At 64.4% G+C, this 22715-nt stretch overlaps 1 protein-coding gene across 2 annotated transcripts; it reads right to left on the bottom strand.

Moving 5' to 3' along the window:
- Positions 1–2167: 2167 nt before the first annotated feature.
- LIF (LIF interleukin 6 family cytokine) lies at positions 2168–18443 on the bottom strand. Of its 2 annotated transcripts, none has more exons than XM_059675840.1 (4): positions 18255–18443; positions 8034–8154; positions 6180–6358; positions 2168–5548 (listed from the first exon to the last, which is right to left on the bottom strand). In XM_059675840.1, the coding sequence occupies exons 2-4, from the start codon at positions 8050–8052 to the stop codon at positions 5138–5140; spliced, it is 609 nt and encodes a 202-aa protein (XP_059531823.1). In that variant the 5' UTR covers positions 8053–8154; positions 18255–18443; the 3' UTR covers positions 2168–5137. The 2 variants fall into 2 exon arrangements, with proteins under 2 accessions (XP_059531823.1, XP_059531824.1); XM_059675841.1 differs by lacking the exon at positions 18255–18443 and adding an exon at positions 10255–10444.
- Between the last annotated feature and the right edge of the window lie 4272 nt (positions 18444–22715).

Genomic DNA, 22715 nt, shown 5'->3' on the forward strand with positions numbered 1-22715 from the left:
ATCCTATTTCAATAGAAGTCGTTAAAGCTAAAATGGTTTCTTTCCCTTCCACCGGACCATTTGTTAAGTGTATAAAATAGTTCAGTTGATAGTTCTGTGTGCTCACTATGGGCCCCTAGCAACGGTGAAATAAAAGTGCAGTCCGTCTCATGATTGAGACGGAAGTTCCAAGACAAGGGGGGAATGAAAGGGCGAGGGCTATGCCCTCCATCCTACCCTGGATCCTCCATGTTGGGGCAGAGGCCATGTGCTCAGAAGAGTGCCTTCTTCCCGGAAGCCCAGGCCCCTGCTGGCCACGCCCGGGATTTCTAATGACAAGCAAGGGATGTTCGCGCCATAGAGATGACCACATCCTGTGCAACAAGACCCGACTTGGTGCCTGGCCAATCCGAAGGGCCCACAGCTAGCCCCCTCCCCTCACTATTAAAGCCCTGATTTTCTCATGGATATCACTCGGTTTTCCGGTCGCTGCGTCGACTGGAGGCCCGGGTCGGGTTAGCTAACTCAATAAAGGACCTTCTGCTTTTGCATCGGACTGGCTCCCTGGCGTGGTATCTTGGGGATCTTGAATTCTGGGCATAACACTCCCCACCACCGATAACCGAGGGGCAGTCCCTTGTTCTCTTGGCCGGGCCGGGCCAGGGCCGAGCGAGCACCTGCCCTCCCCGCCGGCCGAGAGCCCCCAGGCAGAGGCGGCAGAACCTGCAGCCGCCCCCAGCCCCGCGTGAGGGCTGCGGCCCCGTCACTTCCCTCCCTTTTGCGCTTTGGCGTTTGTTTTGTTTTCCCCTGGTTTCCTAGGAAAGGGTTCTTTTGAAAAAGCCTCCAGCCGGGCTCCCATGCGCGAAGGGGAAGGGAGTGGACGGGGCGGGTGTGGCCTGGCCTGGGATGGAGCCTGCAGGGAGGGGAGGGGCCCGGCTGCGGGAGGAAGAGGCTAGAACAGCTGTGCGCCTGGCAGCTCGCTCTGGGGATCTCAGTAAACTCCGGAGGAGCGGGCGATGGGAGGAGCGCAGGGTGGCCTCTCTCAGACGTTAGCGGGCGCAGGGACTGTCTGGGACTTTGTGAACAGGCGGGTTCTGGCCAGCAGGCCTGGGGGGGGCGGGGCTTGGGGGGACAGGGGGCAGGATTCCGCCCTTCTGATCAGCTCCTCACGGCACAGGAAGCAGGGGGCCCTGTGAGTGGTCTCCCCACTGTCACCTGGGGCCTTTGGGGGCCTCACCCCTCCCTCCCAGCATCCAGGTGGCTCCCCCACTGCCCCCACCGGCCTGCGAGCTCCCGGGAGGAGCGGCCTGGATCCTGGTCACCAACACAGGACCTGACACTTACAGACATCGTGAACAAGCCAGGGGGGGACCATCAGGAAAATGTCCCAGGTCCCCAAATGGATCTCAGCTGGGGGATCCCAGACCCAAGCCCTAGCGCCAAGCACAGGGAGGAGGCTCGGGGCTCCCCGGGGCCCCTGCGTCTGTGGTCAGGTGCTTCCAGACTCTCTCCTTCCCCAAGGACAGGGTCCCCGGAGGCTGGGACGGAGGGTGCAGCCGCCCCAGGGGCGAGGCAGGAGGAGGGAGGGCAGTGTCCGCTGTGGAGGGCTGCTCGGGCCCAGGAGAGCCGGGCGCAAAGGCCCTGGTTCTGGCCCCAGCATCCTGCCTGAGTCCGGACAGGAACCTTGAACTTCTCACTGCGGTCGGTCATTCATTCACGCCCGCTGCTCTCGTGTCCCCGCAGATGGTCCTGGTCCCTTCCTTGAGGGCAGAGGCCTGGGCAGCTGGTATCGCCCAGGTCCCTGAAGCTCCGTGGAGGGGAGACAGCCTGAGGGGAGCTAGAGGGAGGCCCTAACCAGGCGTGATCCTGGGCAAGTGGCTTCGTCGCTGAGCCTCAGTTTTCCCCTCTGTTAAATGGGCATGATGACTCAGGGGGCTCATGGGACGACAGAAAGAGGTGAGTGAAGGAGCGAAGACATCGACTAATACCCCGCCCCTCTTTGGGGCGGCCCACCCCTTCCCTCTCCCTCGCCGGCACCTTTAGTGGGTGGAGGCGCCCCCTTTGCCCGCCCCCACCCCCGCCCTGAGCGGAACAGAGCCCCACTCGACGGCGAGTGCAGGACAGAGACACCCCCACCCCCGACCCCTCCAGCCCCATCTCCCACATCAGGACACTCTGGAGAGCTTGCCAAGAGCAGATTCTTTATTAATTTCTTTTTTTTTTCTTCTTTAAAAAAAAAGGATTCCTTCAGTATAAAAAAATAAATATTTTAAATATGACATTGAATAAATAAAAATAATTCTGTCAGTAGGAAACATTCCCACAGGGCACATTCATCACAGAGGAATTTGTCCCCAAGCCGAGTCCTCTCCAGTGGACAGGACGGCGGGAAATCCGGGAGGACGCACGGAGCACGGGGCTGGCGGGGTGGGTGGGAGGGACGCCCAGGTACTGGGGTCTGGGGGAACGGGGGGGGGGGGGGGGGCGTGATCCAAAGGTAAAAACATCTGTACCAGCTGAAAGGAGATGAACTTCTCGCCGGATTCCCAGCTCCAACCCCACACACTGTCTATTCTGAAGAGCCCTCGGGGCAGAGCTGGGCTGCTTCTGTCGGGGGGACGTCCCCACGGAGGGGACAAGGGGGGCGGGGATGACAACAAGGAGGAGAGACAAATAAACTAACGGTGCTTTGTTGTTTAACCATTTAAATAATAAATAAGGTCCCCAATACGCCTCTCTCAATAAAATGCAACATGACGGCCCTCTCCCTCCTCCTGGGCCCAGCGGGCGACCAGGGCTGCACATAGGATTCCACCCCCGCCCCCAGGAACAACGGGGACAGGACAGCGGCTGCCCTGCAGGGGCGGAGCCTGGGAGCCAGGGGCTGTGCTGGCCCCTGAGTCTCAGAGGCCGCCCAGGTTGGCCTGGAATGGGGGGGGGGGGCGTTGTTCGTGTTCATGGGGTGATGACATGATGTGCGGCCCACCAGCCAAGCCGTTTGAGCCAGAGAGATGAGGCGGGCAGCAGGCTGAGATTCGAACCCATCGACCAATCGACCCATCGGAGAACATGGGATCTCCATGGTCCCTGCCACCCCCCTTACACCCACTCCAACTCCACCCCCTGCCCCCACCCCAGGCCCAGGGCTGACCGCTGCCTGCTCACCTGCCCTCGGTGGGGTTGGGGTGGGGGCGGGGGGGGAGGCACTCTGAGAGGACAGAGAGGGGCAGAGCGAGTGCAAAGTACCGTAACTGCATTGGCTGAGCTGCTCGGACGGCCGCTCAGCGCTTAGCGTTGAGAAGAAGCCAGATGCTGCTCTCCTCTCTGCAGCTGCCCGAGCTCCGAGCCCGGAGGGCGTTCCTCCACTAGCCTGGCCCCAGCACAAAGGAAAAGATCGGGTTCCCTGCCTGGGAGCCCAGACATGGGTGGGGGCGTGGGGGGAGGGACCACAGCTTCCTGGTCCACATCCCAGGGCCTCCCTGGCCTCCGGAGCAGGGGCCTCCTCCCAGCCCTGCCCGCTTCCTGAGGTCCAGCCCGGCCCGCGCGCTCGCCCGCCCTCCCTCTGTGGGTGTCCGGGCCACCAGAGAAGGCGCCTCCCGCTGTGTGCGAGCCTGCTGGGTGCTGGGTGCTGGGTCGTCGGGGCTGCTCCAGGGCCCCCCTCGACTGCTAGTCTAGAGGAGGCAGCGTGGGGACCAGGAAGCAGGAGCAGGCAGGTCACCCGGGCTGCCTGGCCCGCTGCCCCCCTCTCTGCACAATTCCGGGGGCCCCCAGAGAACAGCGTCGAATGACCCCTTGGAACCAAGCAGCGCGCGGCCCTGGGAAAGGGCCCCCCTCTAGCCACTCCACAGAGTGCCCCCAGCCTGCCTTGCAGCCAGGACCCTGGCACCCCAAAGCGCAGCTGGGGTGGAGGGATGGCTGACCGGTTCCCTGGGATTCTGAGCCTCCTCTGAGCTTCGCCCAGAAGGCTCATCCCACTTGTAACATCTTCAGTTTCCAGAGCAGCCCCGCGAAGGCCTGGCCCTGGTCCCGGCCCCCCGGGAAGGGGCCACCCTACCATTTCTATTGGGTAGAGAACAGGGAAGGGGGAATTCATTTTGCCATGGAAAGCACCAATAAGTTAATATAAATAGGGCATCATAATAAATAGACGAATGTGCCGGGTCCGACACACACCACTCTGGGGCCTCAGGCACTTCCCTGAGACCCTGACCTCAAGTTCTGCTGTCCCCTTGCTCGGGGGACGGCCTCTGTCCCCCTCAAGTACCTTTGCGTGACCTCACGGGGCCTGCAGAGGCCTCTGATGTGAGCTGCCACTCCGAACGGCTCCGCCCCTCCCCTCCACGACAGATCCTCCCCCAGAAGGAAGACCTGGGTCCCCTCCCCACCGCCTCACCTGACCGTGCCACCTGCCCGCCTCCACATACCCGCCCTCCGGGTCCAGCCGCCAGAGCCCGGCCGCCTGGGCCGCGGGACTCTCAGGGCCTCTCTTCCTTCCAGCGTCTTCCCTCCCAGGCCTGCAGGCGGCTTCTCTGCCTCCCCAGGGGCCTGAACCCCAGGAACCTCCTTCCGGAACCCTCAGCCTAGCAGTTCCGAGGCCTGAGCTCCCCCACCGTGTTGAAGAGGAGGCAACGTCTCCCTCCAGCGCTCCTTTCTCCGACTTCCACTCCCCGCTACTCGCACAGAGGCCCAGGGGTGCCGGGATCCCGGCCCGGCGGCTGCCCCATCCAGACCTTCCAAAGTCTACCCAAGGGGCAGCAAAGGCACGGACGCTGGTCATTCCGCTGGGGGTCGGGGAACCCCCCCCCCCAGCCCTGCTGCCTCGCCCTGTGGCCAGAATCGCCGGAGATCACGTGTTCGGTTTGGTCCCGAAGGCCCCGGCCGCGGGGACACGTGGGGCAGAAGTCCAGCCCCTCACAGCCTCACACCCCAGGGCCCGGCTGGGTCTCCCCGAAGAGGCTGGATCCAGGCCTCGCCGACGGGAGTTCTGACGCTGCTGGGTTTCGGCACAGTCCTCCCTGCGGGGAGCGGGCCGTCCGGGAGGGCCTCGGGGTCTGCCTGCCGATGGCACTGCGTTTGGTGAGGCTTCGGCCGGGGCCACGGCGCGAGAGCCCCCCGAGCTGAGACTGTGGGCCGCCGCCGCGCGCCCCGAGGCCGCCCCCTAGAAGGCCTGGGCCAGCAGTGCGATGACCTGCTTGTACTTCCCCAGGAGCTGGCAGCCCATCTTCTTCTTCTGGAAGACGTCCTTGTCCGAGGTGTCGGGGCCGTAGGCCACCTCCACGCGGGCCACGTGGTACTTGCTGCACAGGCGGCAGTGCACGTTGCTCAGGAGGCCACGCAGCGTGTCCGCCGTGGCGTTCAGCTTGCCGTGGAGGCCGACGGCGTGGGGGTTGAGGGTCCTCTGGTCCCGGGTGATGTTGCCCAGGGAGGCGCCCAGGTAGGCGATGATGCGGTACAGCTCCACCAGCCGGGCCTTCTCCGTGCCGTTGGGGTGGAAGGGCGGGAAGTCCGTCACGTTAGGGCCGCACAGCTTGTCCAGGTTGCTGGGGAACGGCTCCCCCTGGGCCGTGTACTGAGGAGCAGAGGGATGGAGGGGAGGTGAGGAGAGAGCCGGGGGCCGGCATCCCAGCCCGCTGGGCGAGCTCTCAGGACTCAGTTTCCCACCTATGGGGCAGGGACCCCACTACTGTCCTGTAGGCATCTCAGCGTGGCCGTGAGAGCCGGAAGTCATCACAGTGTGGATGTCCTTGGGAAAGGGTCAAGGCCGGAGCCAGGAAAGGTATAGCATCATCATCATCATCATCATCATCATCATCACGGTGAGGACCATAGAGGGACCGGGTGCCCACACACTTGCCCTTTCACCCACTGCACTCCCCGACTTCCTGGGTGGCTCTGCACCCCCTGACAGCCACTGTCACTCCCAGCTGCACCACCCCCCCACTTATCCCCCTCTCTTCTGTCCCCTTTGTCCCTCATCGGCCTCAGGCTCCATGTGGGGGAGAACTCCCATCTCCCCACTCCTCTGCCCACCTAACTGGGCACCTGGGGGGCGGGGCGGGAGCTGGGGGGGTCTGGGGTGGTTGAACCAAGTCCCCTCCCCGTTCTCTCCCTCCAGCTACAAAAGGGTCAGTGCCACAAACACCTCTCCCTTCCCCCTCCTTCCTCTGGGCCTGGTAGGGGCGGGGGGGGGGGGGGCTTACATAGAGAATGAAGAGGGCGTTGGCACTGCTGTTGAGTTGCACCAGTTGGTTCCTGATCTGGCTCATGAGGTTGCTGTGACATGGGTGGCGGGTGACACAGGTGGCATTGACGGGGGTGATGGGCAGGGGGCTCCCCGCCCCGTGTTTCCAGTGCAGAACCAGCAGCAGGGGCACGACTCCTGGGGACAGGCAAGAGGAGTCATGAGCAGGCAGGTGGGGGTGGGCGAGGGGGCTCCAGGCAGAGGGTGGCTCTCGTCCCCCTGGGGCACCACGTCCCCTCTCAGCCTCCGGCTCTAGCTTCGTGGGGCCTGGACTCGCTGCGTCTGTGCGTCTCCCTCTCCAGGCGGCTAACTCCCTGTCTCTGCTTCTCTCCACCCTCTGACCTCTCTCTCTGCTTTTTCCCGAGAACAGAAGAGAAGGGGCAGGACCTGAGCTGTTCTCACCCGTTGGGAGCTGGGCCCAGGATGACACCAACTATCCAGCCCGAGCCTCCTGGCCCTCTGGCTGGGAGGCCCTGAGGCCCCGGCCCAGAGGGTCTAAACACACACAAAACACAAGAACAACCCCTCTGGTCCCAGCTCCCAGGACCGTCGGATTCCCACGTGTCGTTTTATAGGTTTTCTACTGACCCTCTTATCCCTCCCGAATCTGTCACGTGACGTGGGCTCCCTGGGTCATGGGTCCCCTAATTCTGTCCCCCTCCCCGCCCCGTTTCTTCTCTCTCTGTCCTCCTCCCCATGCGGCCACTCCCCTCCCAGAACTCCATCCAGTCCTGTGGCCCTGCGCCCCCATCCCTCCCCAGATCCTCATTCAAAACTCTCTGTCCCCCAGCCCTGCCCAGCACCTCACCTCCATGCCCTCCCCCCGTCTCTCCTACTCCTTGCCCCAGGCCCTGGGTCGGGGCGAGGAGAATCCAGGGGTCCCACAGGCCCCCGGAGCCTCCGGGAAGAAGAGGAAATGGTGCAACCAGAAAAGGGAAAAGGTCGCAGGCAGACAGGTGGGCGGGGGAGGAAAGAAAGTGAAAGGTGACCGAGAGTTGGGAGCTGTTGGGGCCCATCCCCGATCGCCCCTCCCCTAGGTGCCCGCTCCCCCCCCTTCACTCCTGAGTCCCCTCCGAGGGGCCGGGGTCAGCAGACCAGTGAGGCTGGGGAAGCCCTGAGGCGGGCGGGGGGGTGGGGGGGTGGGCTGGGGTGCAGAAGCTTGGTGCTCGGGTCCCCCCAGCTGGGACAGTGGCCGCCTCAAGTTCACTCTCTGAGTGATCCCGTACCGCCCAGCATCCCCGGGCCAGGCGGAGTCCCCGGGGTAACCGGGGGTCCCCTCCCCGGGCCCAGCTCACCTAGCACAGCCCGCAGCTTTTCAGGTTCTAGCAGATGGAGGCGGCACCTGCTCGCGTCCCAGCCAGAGTTTGCAAGCGGCTCGGCGGCCGGCGCCCCTCCCGGGGAGCAGCCCGGGACGCAGTTGGAAAAGAGAAAGCGGAAAGACAGACAGAAAGAAAGGAGGGAGGGTGAGTCCGGAGGCAGCAGGAGAAGCAAGGCAGCAGGGAGCTGGCAGGACTGAGGAGGAGGAGGAGCAGGAGGTGGAGGAAGGCGGCGGCGCCCCCTCCTTGGCCCGCCGACCCGCGGGCCCCCGGGCGGGAGGGCTAGGCGCGCGGTGCCGGGACCATGTGCCTGCGCTCGCCCGGTCCGGCCGGCGGCACCCAGCGCCTCCAGCGGCCGGGCCGGCTGCGCGGGCGCCCCAAGCGTCCATGTGTCGGCGGCGGCGGGTGGGTGTCCCTCCGCGATCGCCCGCCCGGTGCTGGCTCGCAGCGGGGCGCGGAAGCCGGCGCGGAAGCCGGCGCGGGGCGGGTGGGTTTACCTGCTGCCAAGACCTTCATTATGGGCTGCACTCCAGCGGGCCTCGGAGGAGACCTTAGATGCCGGCAGTTTTCAGAGGTTCATGCTCAAAGGGGGAATTTGCCTGATTTATATACTGGAGCCTGTGTTGTAAGACAGAGAAACAGCTATATTTAGCAGGGAACCCCGTCCAGGAAGTTGATTGAGGTGCATCATAGGAAATTATGAATGGAAGAAAGTGAGAGTGAAAGGGGGGGGATCGAGGGGGGAGGGTGGGGAGACCAGACTTTTTCCCTCTTCTAAGAATTTGATTGATAAAATTATAATGAACTCTTCTTCGACAAAACTCGCTGTGGTTTTCCTGAGTGGCTTGCCCTGAAGATGGGGAAGGTGGGGGGGGGGGGTCCCCAGGCCGAGTCATCAGGGTCCTCAGGTAGTGGGCGCCCCAGACAGCCCTGACTCACCTGGGTTTGGGGAGGTGGCTTGAGACTAAGCAAGTAGATGGAGACTGGCACCTGTGGGCCCCCCCCCCTGATTGAGGGTTTTGGGGGACAGTGGGCAGGAGGCAGGCTGGGGTTTGGCTGAGAAGGAGATTCCAGGAAGAGGGGCTGGGACCCAGCCTGGACTTTAGACTGTAATAAAGCGGAACTGAACGTGGGCACAGGGAGCCACCTCATAGGTAGCCTCCCCGAACCTGCCCTGGGCAAAGGGGAGCTCCCCAGGGAACAGTTGTCCGGGGTACCCCCCCCATTGACCCCATCAGCACACCTGCGTGGCTGGGGAGGGGGCTGGGAGGATGGGGGTGGGAGGTTGCTGTGACTGGGTCATTTGGGGACACACAGCTCCTGGGAAGGCGTTTGGGGTCTGGGTTTTACCTACACTCTTTACAGCCCCCCCCCCCCCCCCCCCGCATGGAAGGTAGGCCAGCGTTCCCGCGGGGAAGGACCCTGAAGCGGAGACCGTGAGGGGCTTAGCAAGTGGGGCCTGGGTCCCTCCTGGGGCTGCAGAGGGATGGCTGGGGAGGACGGAGCCGTGTGCCCCCCACACCTGCCCTGGAAGCCCCAGAGAATGGTGGGGGCCCGCCAGGGTGCTTCCCGAGTCTCGAAGGCAGAGTCACCCATCCTATTTGGGGGAACCAGGGCGAAATGAGCACAGGGGCGCCTCCCTTATTTAACATGAGGTGGGGGTGCTGGTCAGAGAGCAGGAACCCGGGGCCCCCTGAGCTCATTCTCCTGGGACCCCACCGCAGCCCTGAGCAGAAAGGAGGGCGGGAGAGTTGGGTTTCCAAGGTCGGGGAGCCCCACGGCCTTTCCCTGGCCCCCAGTGCTCCCTCCCACCCCTCCCCCATCCTCCATGGGTGACCCCCACTCCTGCTCCTCGCCACACCCCAGACCTGCCCAGCCAGGTGCCCCTCCCTCCTTGTGCCAGGACGGCCCTAGTGCCTGCTGCGCCCACCCCCCCCATACACACACACATACCTGCCCCCTGCAGGCTCGCTTACCCCATGTTCGGGGGACCTGGGATGTGAGGCGATAAAACTGCCGATCGCACCTGCACTTCCCAGCAGGAAGGAGGCTGGGAGAGCCCAGGCCAGCTCTCCTTCCTTTTCCCTGCCCCCCAATACCTTGTGTCTTCCTGGGGGGGGGACATAAAAGGCCCCACCTGGCACTTGCCCCCCCCATACACCTGCTCTGTGGTCAGCTACATCCCCCAGATGCCCACCCACCCAGCCTGGCTCAGACAACCCCACAGCCCAGGGCAATGCAGCTCCCCTCCCTCTTCTCACCCCCCCTTTCCCCCCCTCCCCCCGCAGTCTCTCTTGCACAAGGGCCTGGACACTGGGAGCACGTGAACTCTGGGTCAGCCCCCAGCCCCACCCCCACAGCTCTCGGACATGTCACCTGACGCAGCTTGGATTTCAGACATGGACCCCAAATCCAGTGGACACGGGGCCCCCCGGGGTTCCCTGCCCGAGTCTCACTAGGTGTCCTGATTCTCCGGGGGCCACCCTCCCCCGCTCCCCTGGCCCAGCCTCGCCCCAGCACCCTTCTGCACGGACTTCTAGGGCCTTGCACCGCCCTCTGCCCACCCCCAGCCCCCATCAACCCTACAGTCACCCCCAATCGCTGTAGAACCTCAGCCCCACCCCACAGGAAACAGGAAGTGGGGGCAGAGTCTAGGAGCGACGAAACCCCGATCCCCGACTGGCCCCTTCCGTGCCTCGGTTTCCCCTCTGGTGGTACCTGACGTGGTCCGTGCTCCCCCAGCGCGGCGGGCCCCTCGGCGCCCCAGGCCCAGCCTCCCGCTCCTGTCCATGTCCAGCCCCACGTGCGCTGGGCCCGGGGGCCACGGCTGGGCAGGGTCGCGGGGACGCCAGGGGGTGAGCCGCCGGCGACGTGGAAAAGGCAGCCGGGCGAGCCCCGGGCCAGCTGCGGCCTCGCGTCTGTTTTCCTCCCTCCCGCCCCAAACTGCTGCGTGTGTGTGTGTGTTTTCCCGGCTTCCTCACGGAAGGCATCCTCCCTTCTTGGCTGCCGGCTCCCGGGGTCGTGACCCCAGGCCCCACCCTGGAGTGGCAGCCCCAGCCCGGCCCCTTCCAGCCGTGACCTCATCCCCAGCCTGTCCTCTCCTGCGCACGGGGCCTGCTGGGGACTGGACCGGCCTCGGGGCGAGGGGGACAGTCGGGGCCCACGGGGGGCACCTCCGCCTGGGACGGGGGCTGCTGAGCGGGGCCCTGGGGGCCCTCTCCAGGTGGCCGTGCCGCCCACTGGCTCCTCTCTCCTCTCCAGAGAGCCAGCCCAGGCGCCAGCCGCCGGCCTTCCCAGGGCCCCTCGAGGCTCTTTCTCCTACACACGTTGGTGTGTGCCTCCACCTGCCCCCCGTTTTCTGCTCATTTCCCCCCACAAGCCTCTCCGAGAATGTCACAGATGTTTTGTTTTCCAGGTGGGGAAACTGAGGCTCAGAGAGGTGACGCCCTTGCCCGGGGCCGCAGAGAGCGTTTATGGGAGAGCGGGGTCTGGGACCCAGGCCTCTGGCTTGCCGGCCGCAGCGGTGCCAGCAGCACCTCACGCTACGAGGGGATCGGGCGCACCAAGGCCACTTCTTCCAGGCAGCCCTCCAGGGCCTCGTCCCTCGGTGGCGACGGGTCTTAGTCCCCAGCCTTTGAGGACCTGGGTGGGGTCTGACACTCATTTGTTCTATTGACAGCACCTGGCAGAGTTACAGCAGAGTAGATGCTAAGTTGCGTTTTGTGTTGTTTTTAATTGAAGAGAGAGAGGAAGGAGGGAAAGAGGGAAGGGGGGAGAGAGAGAGAGAGAGAGACATAGATTTGTTGTTCCACCTATCTGTGCATTCATCGGTCGATGCTTGTATCGCCCTGACCAGGGATCAAACCCGCAACCTTGGGGTATCAGGACGATGTGCTGACCACGTGAGCTGCCTGCCTGGTCAGGGCAGGCTAAGGACTTTTTCGACGCACCCTGTCATTCCCAAAACTGCCCGTGCCAAACCCATGGAAGGCAGAGAAGGTGTCGTGTCTGGAGGTTTGAAGCGTGGACTTCAGCCTCAGTCGGAGCCGAGATGGAGGTTTGGCTCTGCCCGTTGTGAGCTGGGTGTGACACTGGGGAGGTTCTCACCTCCTGGCCTCAGTCTCTTCATCTGTAAAATGGGAATTAGGCGGCCGACACCGGGGGTTTGCTGTGAGGGCTCAGGGCTCAGCGCAGTTCTGGGCGCCCTGCGAGCCCTCTACCCATCGACATGGGTCCTCACCCCCTCCCTGTGAAACAGGGGTTCCCTGTTCCCATTGAACAGATGATGAGGAAATGTGGGAGCACTCCAGGGTCGAGGGGGGACAGCTGGGCAGGAGAGAGACCTGTCCACCCTCTTCTGATGGACAATGGAGGCAAGACACCCCGACAGCCTCCAGCCTCAGGGGGGGCCTCAGAAAAAATGAGATGGGTCGTTGGGGGGGGGCTGGCATAGCAGTGTGTTCACCCCCCCCCATGTGCCATCCTGGCCCCTGACCACCACCTCCCAGGCCTGGGCTGAGGTCCGTGGCTGAGCCGACCTCGCCGCCCCCAGCAGCTGATTCACCCCCGGGGCCCCCTCTGACAAGGAAGGAGACAGAGATCAGCTCAGAGGGGCTTGAATCACCAGCCGCCCCCTGTGGAGCCCCAGGGGGTGCGGGGGCGGGGGCCAGCCCCCTGCCTGTCTGTCTGTCTCTTTCCTGAACCCCCGGGGCACTCAGGGTAGAGGGCAGCCTGGCCATGGCCATGGGCAGAAGGTGGCAGGGAGGCACCCTGACAGCCAGGCATCCTGTGTGGGCAGCCAGCCGCGGTTAGTCACCAGGTGAGCAGCCTTTCGGGCATCGGGGAATTCCCCAAGACCAGTGACCCAGAAACTGAGCGCTCGGGCGGGCGAGCCCCGCTGCCCAGGCGGCCCCCTCCCGCCCTCAGCGTCTCCCTCCCCTGTGCCCAGCTCAGGTCTCAGTTCTCTGAAAGCCCAGCCGGCCCCTGCCTTGCTGCCCCCCCACCCCTGGGAAATGAGTAAGGAAATCAGAAGGTGGCCCCGGGGGAGGATGGGGGGCCGGAGAGGCAGCCAGGAGACCGAGATGCTCAGTGATGCCTGGCACAGTCCTGGAAGTGGGTGTCTTATCCCAAGAGGCAAAAGCACCTCACTCTTCAGCACTCAGAAATGCGGGCGTAACTACACCGGCGGCCCCTCCCCCCTCCCCCACGGCACCATGGGACCCTCCACGCACCCTCGTGGACTTTCCTGCAAGTCAGCTTTGGGGCGAGGCTGGTGATGGTGCCCGCGGGGGAGGGTGTGGCTCAGAGCCAGGAAACGTGGGTTCAAGTCCTTGTCCACACCATTTCCGAGTGTGAGGCCTGGAGCCACGGGCTTTCTCTCCCTAAGCCTCCACGTCTTCTCTGAACAAACTCACCGGCTGTCGTGAGGACGTTAAATGGAAAAGGCAGATAAAGTGCCTAACACGCGATAGCCCCTCTAACACGTGATAGCCATTCTAACACGTGACAGACCCGCTAACACGTGATAGCCATTCTAACATGTGAAAGCTACTCTAACACCTGATAGCCACTCTAACACGTGATAGCCATTCTAACACGTGAAGGCCCCTCTAACACGTGATAGCCACTTAACATGTGATAGCCATTCTAACACGTGATAGCCCCCTAACACGTGATAGCCATTCTAACACGTGATAGCCACTCTAACACGTGATAGCCCCTCTAACACGTGATAGCCATTCTAACACCTGCTAGCCATTCTAACATGGGATAGCCCCTCTAACACATGATAGCCATTCTAACACCTGCTAGCCATTCTAACACGTGAAAGCCCCTCTAACACGTGACAGCCCCTCTAACCAGGGTTTGGGTGGCCACAGGACTTGAGCTGGGCGGGCGTCCAGGGGCCAGGGCACCCCCTGAGGTCTGAGAGTTTGGCCAGGGAGGCCTCCTGGTCCTCAGTGCAGAGCGTGGGGGGTGGGGCGTGAGGGCGCAGCAGCCCCTCAGAGCCTCAGCCAGGGGTAAGCAATGTTTCCCCCACGGGGCCCTGGAGAGCCCGCTGTCTTTGGGGTTCTTCAGGCCCAGGCTCGGGGGCCTATTGTGCACCCCGTCTCAGCCTCACTCCGTCAAATCTCTGGCAGGGACCAGTTACACGCCCTGGGGCCAAGGAAGTTCCAGAAGCTGCCCTGGTCTCCTGCCAGCTGCCCCCAGCATTTCCCGGCCGGTTCTGCACGAGGGATCAGCCCGGGAAGGTGAATCTGAGCGGCTCCTTCTCTCCTTCAATTCTGATAGAAACGGTAAGGGAGGCAGCAGCCCGTGGGCTCCCATCACTGGCGGAGCCGGAGGCCTGGCTCCAAGGGCCATGCTCTGCCCTCAGTGTCCCCATCTGTAGAATGGGTCGCTCTCCTCCCAGTTCACCATCAGCACTTAGCGGATGGGGCCTGTCTGCCTCTGCAAGCACTTTGACCCCCTCCGGGCTCTCCCTGAACCTCACACTAGCCCGAGGCTGCAGGAGGCCAAGGTCAGAGTGACCTTCTCACACCAGGCTGCGGGTTGCCGCCTGCGATTTTGAGAAGGAGATGGAATCACAAAAGTCAGCCGGCATCGCCTGGGGCGAGGGCCGGCTCTGCCTCCCGGCGCTTTTCTTTCCGCTGCTGCCCGGATGTGTCAGCGTGTGCATCATCCTCGGGTTGCAAGGTGCAATGTGTTTCTAACTGTGGGTCGCGGTCAAACCGTGGGTGAGCCGCCCGGTATCGATGATGACGGCCAGGCCCCGAGGGACGGAGGAGCGACTTGCCTCAGGTCACTGGGCAGCGGTCAGCGTGGGGCTCCCGACGGGCTTCTCAGCTGCCACCCCTTGCAGCTCCGGCATGAATGGGCCTGAGGTTCTGCGGGTGGGGTGTGGCGGGCAGGTGCTCCTGGGGGCGGGGCTGGCATCACCTTATGTGGGGACAGAGGCCCTCCCAGGGCCCAGCCCCTCACTGTCCACTCCCTTCTGTAGCCTCAGACCCCGCCCCCCAGCTCCCCTCCCCGCCTGGCCCTACCCGGGTGAAGCACAGGGTAGTCACAGACCTCTCCTCCCCAGGGGCCTGTCCGTCTGGGCCCAAGTGGCCATTCCCACGCATGTGCGTGTGTGGTGAGGGGCCTTTGTGTGTCTGCACGTCTGGGTTCAGAGGTGCCTGGCCTTGCGTGTGTGCATACGTGTGTCTGTGTGTGCATACGTGTGCCTGTGCTGTCTGTTGGCCTGTGTGCGGCTGGGAGGGGGCTGCAGCGTGCAGGCCTCTGGCTGACTGTCCAGCCCTCTGCGGGACCGTGGGACGGAGCGCGTGGATCCTGTACGGGTGTCTGACCCCGTGTCTGTGTGTCCCGCACGGTGGGAGTTTCTGGGAATGAGCGGGGACACGTGACCCTGCGCGCACGCGCGTGCCTGCGCCCCTGCATGTGTCTCCGATGATCCCCGCTCTGCGCCGGCCAGCCCCCGCCCCTGGGAACCGTGTGGCAGCCTCACGTCACAGGGGCCACCAGCAGCTGGTTTCCTCCCCACCCCGCCCGCCCCCCTCCCCTCCACCCGGCCACCCTGACTCCTGGCCCAGGGACAAGGCTGATGTCAGAGCTGAGCTGACAGCTTCCTTCTCCCACTGGATTTTCCAAAAGAGCGAGCCCACAGCTCGGCTCCCGTTAAAGAATCTCGAGGGGGGCGGGGGGAGGGGGGGGAGGGTTCACGCAGTGATTTCCTGAGCTCAGAGGCAATAAACAGGACAGGAAGCAGGCCCCGGACCCACTCAGCCTGCAGCCGGCGGCACCCCCACCCCACCCCCCACCTCGAGTCAAGTTTTGTGGGGCCACCCGGACTCTCCCCCAGAGGTGATGTCAGGGAGGCAGCAGGCCGGCTCCCCACACTGTCCCTCGGTGCCCGCAGACACTGAGGCGTTTGGGGATGTTGGGGGGGAGGGGACAACACGGGGAGCGGGGAGTGGTCCTGGCCTGGTGGGTGGGGGAGCCTGGCTGAGGGTGACCATCCTCTCCCCTGGGAAGAGAATACAGGCTGAGCTCCCTGAAATCAGGGGAGGGGGCGGGGATGGGACCAGCTCCTGGGCCCCCCACCCACCCCCCTCCGCCGCAACCACCCGGCAACCTGGGTATGATGCCCGTCTCCTCCGCCCTCGGGCCACTTGAGCTGCTTCCCGCCTTTTCTGCGGCCTGTGGCTGGCATGCCGCCAACCCCAAAGGCCTTCACGAGCCTCTCTGGCACCCACATCCCCCCAACAAGCCATCCCAAAGCGCTGGCTAAAGCCCCCGTGATCTCAGTCCTCGCCCCTGTGCACAAGGGCGGCGTTTTCATCCAGGCTGTACAGACGTGGAAACTGAGGCTGGGCGAGCGGGCGCGATTTGTCGTCGGTCTCGGGGGGTGCAACGGAGCCCGCCCTCCACCCGCGCTTCGCAGCCTCCCACCGTTCGGAGCCGGGAGGCCACGAGGGAGCCGGGCAGCCTGGCAGGGTTCACGGGCAGCAGGGGGCACGGGGGTCCGAGGTGACTCCCCCCGCCCCGGGGGCCCCCTCCTGCCCGGGCCGGCCGCTGGGTTGCTTATCAGCCACGGACTCCATGACACAATCCTGCTCTGATCTCCTGCCCAGCCGGCCCCTCCGCCCGGCCCCACCCGGACCCGTTTCCTCTTCCTCCCTTTCTGGGTGGGACCGGCCTGCCCTGGGATCGCAGGGGCCGTCATGAGAGCCCACAGCCCATACAAGCCCCTCCGTGGCCGTGTCCCCCCCAAGCCTACTCTGGCCGGCAGGCTGCATGAGGGAGGACGGTGGCCTGCAGTTCCTCCCCCTCGGGCTGGCCTCCGAGAACCCACCCACCCACTGGAGTCAAGTTGGCCTGGGGCAGCTCGCAGACCATCCTGGCCTCTGCTGGCCTCGTCGTGGGCATCCTCACTTACAAAGGGGAAAAGGCTGGAAAGATGAGGCTGGGGGAGGGGAAAGGGGTGCCAGGTGGGCTCTGCAATCAGCCAGGCCCCAGGTCCAGTCCTCATTCTGCCACTGATCAGCTCTGGGCCTCAGACAGCGGACGTCACCCCTCAGGCCTCCGTCCCGGCCGCTACCCAGGGGGACCCCATGTTATCAATGAGGTTAGCAGCGCCTGGGCGGCAGGCACGGACGCTGCACCTGAGTTACTGACATGATCATCTTCGTTCTTAACAGTGGGGCCCAGAGAGGGGAAGTCACTTTCCCAAGGCAACACAGCTCGTTAGCAGCAGCGTGTGAGCCGCCTGCCTCCCGTGGACCCCCAGACAGGGGGTCAGCGACGCTGGGTTTCGGCCCTGATTGGCTGTGAGAGTTCCCGAAAGGAGCTCCTTGGAGTCTCAGTTTCCCCATCTGTAAGACAGGCCTGGGGTCGGGGGGCACCAGTCTGGAAGGAGCTAGAAAAGGCTCTTCGAGGAGTGGATGGGGGAAGCGGGGCATTGTGGGGGTGGTAGAGGAAGCTTTGCGGGCCAGCGGGCACCCTGGAAAGCGGGGCCTGCAGGGAGGAGGGCCAGGGCCAGGGCTCAGGGCCGTGCCCAGCCCTCAGCTCCGCTCCAAGCTGCGGACTGCAGCGCCCCCCGCTGCCCAGCGGCCGGGACACCGCCAGCTCCAGGCCGGCCTGGTTTGGCCAGTGCCTCTTCCAGAGCCTCGCGGGGCGGATCTGGGGATGGAGGGAGTGGGCAGGGATGCCCGAGGCTCGGAGGGGAGGGTGGGCAGGGGCCATTGGCCAAGGCAGGGAAAGGGGGCACGATTGAGAGGTCCTGGCCGGGTTTCCGCGCTGCCCAGCACCTCCTGGGAGGAGGAGGGGGTGGGAAGCGCAATAACTGGCCACCAGGGGGCGCCAGGACCACGCGCACAGGGCTTGGGTTGGGGGCAGCTGCCTTGGTCCAGCTGGAGGTCTGGGAGGAGGAAGAGGGAGGGACGCTGCTGCCCCTTCCCACCCCCCTCCGTGCCCCTCCCCTCCAGGACAGACCCTGGGGACAGTGCCGCCGCCCTCCCGGAAGCCTGCCCTCAGGTTCCAAGCTCCAGGCAGACCTTGCCTTTCCTTCCCCCTTACCGTGGCCCCTGGGCCTACCTCACAGAATAAGCCAAGAATACGCTGCGTCGTGGAGTCCTAGGCTGGCCCAAGGTCAAAAACGAAGGGGCCATGACCTTGACGGACCACACTGCCCACAGCCCCCCGTGGGGAACTTCATTTTGCCAACGCCACCATCGCCCTCCTTCCTCCCAAAGCACAGGCAGGCAGGGGCCACCCCGGGACCCCCCGCAGCCCCTCCTGGAGGAACAGGGACCCTCGGCCTCGTCTTCATCGGAAAAGGGAATGGGAAGGTTCCCTGGGAATCCAGGAATCACTGTCCCCAGAGCGGTGACTTGGGGATCACACCAAGCCAGGACTCTGTCCTCCCCATCCCGCGCTCTCTCCTCTGCCCTTTAACCCCAAGACGATCTTTAACCCCTCACGTGGCCACCTGACACTTCCACATCTGGTCTGTCCTCTTTGCCTCAACATCCTCCAAGAGATGTGCAGGGCACCGCTGACCATACCCATTACACAGATGGAGCGACTGAGGCCCGGGGAACCGTGCGGGCCACCGGGGGCCTCCCAGACGCACGAGGGAGGAGGGAATGTGTGCCCTGCTGAGGATACATTTGGGGGCTGGCATCTACCCCCCAGCCCTGCCCCATCGGGGAGCCTACCGTGGTCTGTGCTCGCCCGGGACCCTCCGGCGTCTTGCGGGGTGAGTGCTGGATCTCTCGTGGGACACTGTCGGCTTCGGGGCCAGGGCCCCCTCTGCTTCCCTCTCCTGCTGAATCTTCTCTGGAGCCGGCTCCTCACCCCACCCCCCACTTGACTTCCCGTCGAGGGCCGGGTGTCTCGGAGGCTCCCCCCACTTCGACCCCACCCCCCGATGAAGGGCTGGGGGCAACAGGGGCAGAGAACCCCAGGTTCCCGGCCAGACGGCCCCTGACACAGGTGGGGCAGGGGCTTCAGGGTGGCCGAGGGGAAAAGTGGGGCCCCGAGGGGGGAGGGGGGTGTGTCCCCGTGCCTCAAGCCCCTGGCCGTGCTGCGTGGCAGGGCTGCTGGGACCTGAGTCACAGCTGATGGGGCGGTGCCCGGCCCTTCTGAGTGGCCCAGGCATAAGGCGATGACTGGGCAGCCCTCCGCATGACCGGCCAGGGTCGGCCTTAGGCGTTTTGACTCAGACCTGCCGTGGGCCGTGTGCACCGGGGCCACGCTCCCCGTCCCCATCCCGGTCCCCAGGAGCCACCGGCCGCACTACCCCCTGGACACAGCGCCTGGCCCGCCGCCACTCCCTGTCCGGGCACCCACCTTGGAACCTGGAGCCACCTGCCCGCGGGCTGCCCGCCTCCACACACTCCCGGGCCCCACCTGCCACCCTCCCTCCGGGACCTTCGCCCCTCCCCTCCCCGCCCAGCCCTCGGGCCGCCCCAGGAAGTGAGGCCGGCCCTGCCCGGGCCTCCCCGCTGGCTGGACTGTGACCTTCCCTGGGGGGGGGGGAGCTGTGGGCACCCGGGCCCGGGGCCTGGGGGTGGAGAGATGGGGACAAAGCCGTGAGGAGGGAAACCAAGGAAACGGGAAAACGGGAGAGAGGAGAAAGGGACCGTGGCTGGTGCACCTGCTCAGTGAAGCTGGTGGCTGGCAGGTATAGCGCTGCGTGTGTGCGTGCGTGTGCGTGCGTGTGCGTGTGTGTGTGCGTGCGTGTGCGTGTGTGTTGTCTCCCAGAAAATCTGCCCCAGAGGCAGGCGGGCCAGGCGGGCCCACTGTGCAGAGGGGAAAGTTGAGGCCCAGCCTGGGAGTTACACAGCTTCAGGGCAGGCGGCTGGGGTTTCCATTCATTTTAATGCTCATCCCACAAGAAAAGGGGGAAATCACATCGGAACTGGTAGGCAGCCCGGCTGGTGTGGCTCAGTGGTTGAGCGTCAACCTAGGAACCAGAAGGTCACGGTTCGATTCCCAGTCAGGGCACAGGCCCGGGTTGTGGGCTCGACCCCCACCCAGTGTGGGGCGTGCGGGAGGCAGCCGGCCCATGATTCTCTCTCATCATGGATGTTTCTATCTCTCTCTCCTTCGCCCTTCCTCTCTGGAATCAATAAGAATATGTTTTTAAAAAAAGAAAAAGAAGGAGGAGACATAAGCTGACCCTCTGGGAGGCGGTGGGAGGAGCGGGGAGGGGAAATGCAGGCCTTGGGGAGGCCGGGAGGCCGGGGGTGTGGGGGCCGCTGAGCGCGCTGAGCTGAGCTGGCAGCGGTGGCTGGACCTGAGCGGGGGGCTGGCTGCTGTGAGGAGGAATCGGGAATTGATGCCACAGACCGTCAGACGGGGGAGTCAGCAAAGGTCTGTGAGCAGAAGACATGACGGTGAGACACTAGACCAGCCGTGGGCCAACTACGGCCCGTGGGCCGGATCCGGCCCATTTGAAATGAATGAAACTATTGAAATAAAAGACCGTACCCTTTTATGTAATGATGTTTACTTTGAATTTATATTAGTTCACACAAACACTCCATCCATGCTTGTGTTCCGGCCCTCCGGTCCAGTTTAAGAACCCATTGTGGCCCTCGCGTCAAAAAGTTTGCCCACCCCTGGGATAGACCGTGTGCAGGGAGCCAGGGCCTGGCTGGCGGTAGGGGCAGGAGAAGGCATGTGCCCGAGAAGGGGTGCAGGTCTCTGTGATCAATGCGGGGAGGGGAGAGGCTGAGGGAAGAGAAGGGGGTGGGCTGGGGTTCTGGGGCTTCAGTTGGGGCAATAAGAAGCAGAAAGGTGAGAGGTCGGGGTGCGTTTGGCCTTGAGGCGCCCATGGGTGCTCCTGGCCGCGGGCTGTGGGTGTGGGCTTGGAAAGAATGAGATGGGGATGACGGCTTGGGCACTGGAGGCTGTGGTCTCCTCAGAAGACAGTGGGGAGGTGACAAATCCTCACGGGGGGGGGGGGGGCGGGCCTGGGACCCCTGCCCCCCGAGCCTGGAGACCCTGGATCTGCGTCCTGGGGAGTAGGTGCCAGCTCAGGTCCTGCTCCTGGGGCTGATCCACAGAGCGGGGGGCTGGCCGGGGGCCCAGGCAGAGGGCGGGTGCAGCACCCCGGGCTCCCCAGCTCTTCCTCCGCAGACCAACCTCTGCCCTCTCCGTGGGCAGCCGCACGGCCGCGGCAGCGCCAGTCCCCTTCCGCCCCGAGCACCTGAGCGAGCCTGGTGCTTGGTGTCTGCCACCTGCCACCCACAGCTTCCCAGCAGCCACCCGAGGCACCCCCCACCCCCACCCCCCCTGGGGCGGGCAGAAAGGAGGCCTGCTGCCGCTGCCAGCACCTGGGCACCTGTCTGGGCCCCGCTGCCTGCCTGGCACCCTCCTCGGGGCTGTGACTCCCTCCAGGCCTCCTCTGCCCTGCTCCTCGCTGAGCGCCTACTGTGCGCAGGCACGGGGCTGGGTGCTGGGACAGAGCAGGGAGGCGGAGGTGGCCTCCATCCTTGGCAGCTCCAGGTAGTGAGGGAAGTGGATGGTGCGGGCCCTGATGGGGCGGGTTTTTAATGCATTCTTTATTGTCGATAGTATTACAGATATCTCCCGTTTTCCCCCCTTGTCTCCCCAGGTCTTCCTGCCTATCGCCCGTCTCCTTGAGCTATGCATGCCAGTATATGCGTTCTTTGATTTGTCTCTTCCCATCTGATGGGGCAGTTTTGAGAGAACAAATAACCAACTTGCTGAACCCAGCCCATGGGTGCTGGGGAAGACTTGTTAAAGGTACACTCCCAAATAGAACGGGGAACAGCATGCCAGGCAGAGGGAACAGCATAGGCGAAGGCGTTGTAGGAGGAGAGAGCCTGGGCGTTTCGGCAGCCCAAAGGCGCCCAGTGTGGCAGGAACCTGAGTGAAGGGAGGGGGGCCCCGTGGCGGGCAGCGGGGGGCCCTGACTAGCTGCTTGGTAAATAGCCTGGAATACTTCGGGCCGCAGCTCAGGAAGACGGCTGGTGGGAGCCAGGGGCTGAGAGGCCTCGCCTGAGCCCTGCACTGTGACCTTGAACAAGACGCTTCTGCTCCCCAGGCCGTTTGGGTAACCCTGACCCTTGAGTGCTCAGGGCCTTTGCCCTCACGATGCCGCTCGGAGGCACCTGTGTCCTTCAGGCTGAGGAGCGGATGGCACCTCTTCCAGGTGCCACCCCGACCGCCCACACCACCCGACCCTCTCACTCTCTGCTACCACCCCTGCTTCTGGCTGCCGGGCTGACGCTGCAATCTCAGACGCTCCTGGGAGCACTGTCGCTTGTCTGTTGTCTGTCTGCCCCTCACCTGGGAGTTCCGTGCCCGCAGGGGCTCAGGGAGCTGTCAGCGGAGTGACAGAGGCTGGAGGGTAACAGGAAGAGGCTCCCGCCCTGGCACCGAAGGGACCCGAATTCAGAATGTGCTCCCCCGCAGTAAAGTGCTCTGAGGACGTGGCCAGGTGACTCGAACTCTCTGAGCCTCAGTCTTCTCACCTGCCAAGTGGGTCCTATCTACTGGAGAGAGTCCTGCGTGGGACTGTTCCCACCTTCAGCCCCAACCCCAGGAAGTGGGAGTCGCCAGGGCCTGATCCAAGTCAAGTTCACCGGCTTCCGCTAGCCTTTCCTTGGTAGCTTCTGCCTCAGCACATCATCCATCCGCCTACAGGTGCCTCTTCTGAGGTGGGGCCGTGAGCACCGAGAGGCAGCCCCGTTTTCTGGGGGACAGAAGGGATCCCCACACCCCTAGGGCCCTTCAGGGAGCAGTTCCAAGCACACACCAGGCCACGGGCCACGTCTGAGGCAGGATCCGTCATTATCTCGTTCGTTTCATCGGCACCCAGCCCCCAGCCACACACCCACGTGGGCCAGAGCGAGCCAGACACCCCATGGAGCCTGCATCCCTGCCCACGTGCCCCCAAACCCCGACAGCCCCGGGCCCCAGCGTCTCAAGGGAGGCCCGTCAGACACAACAAACGCTCCGTCTGCGTGGGAGGCGCCCCCACAGTCAGACTGGCACGGGAGACTTCCCTTCCTGGACAGGCAGGGAGCCCAGTCCGGTCCTCCGTGGTGGGCGCTGGTGACCGTGCCAGCTAGGGGCACCCCGTCTCCAAGGGGCCAGCCTCCCCCACACCTCTCCCCCCAGGCAACACACAGAGACTCAGGGGC

Source organism: Myotis daubentonii, chromosome 19 (genome assembly GCF_963259705.1).
Source record: "Myotis daubentonii chromosome 19, mMyoDau2.1, whole genome shotgun sequence".
In the NCBI taxonomy this organism is placed as follows: Eukaryota; Metazoa; Chordata; class Mammalia; order Chiroptera; family Vespertilionidae; genus Myotis; species Myotis daubentonii.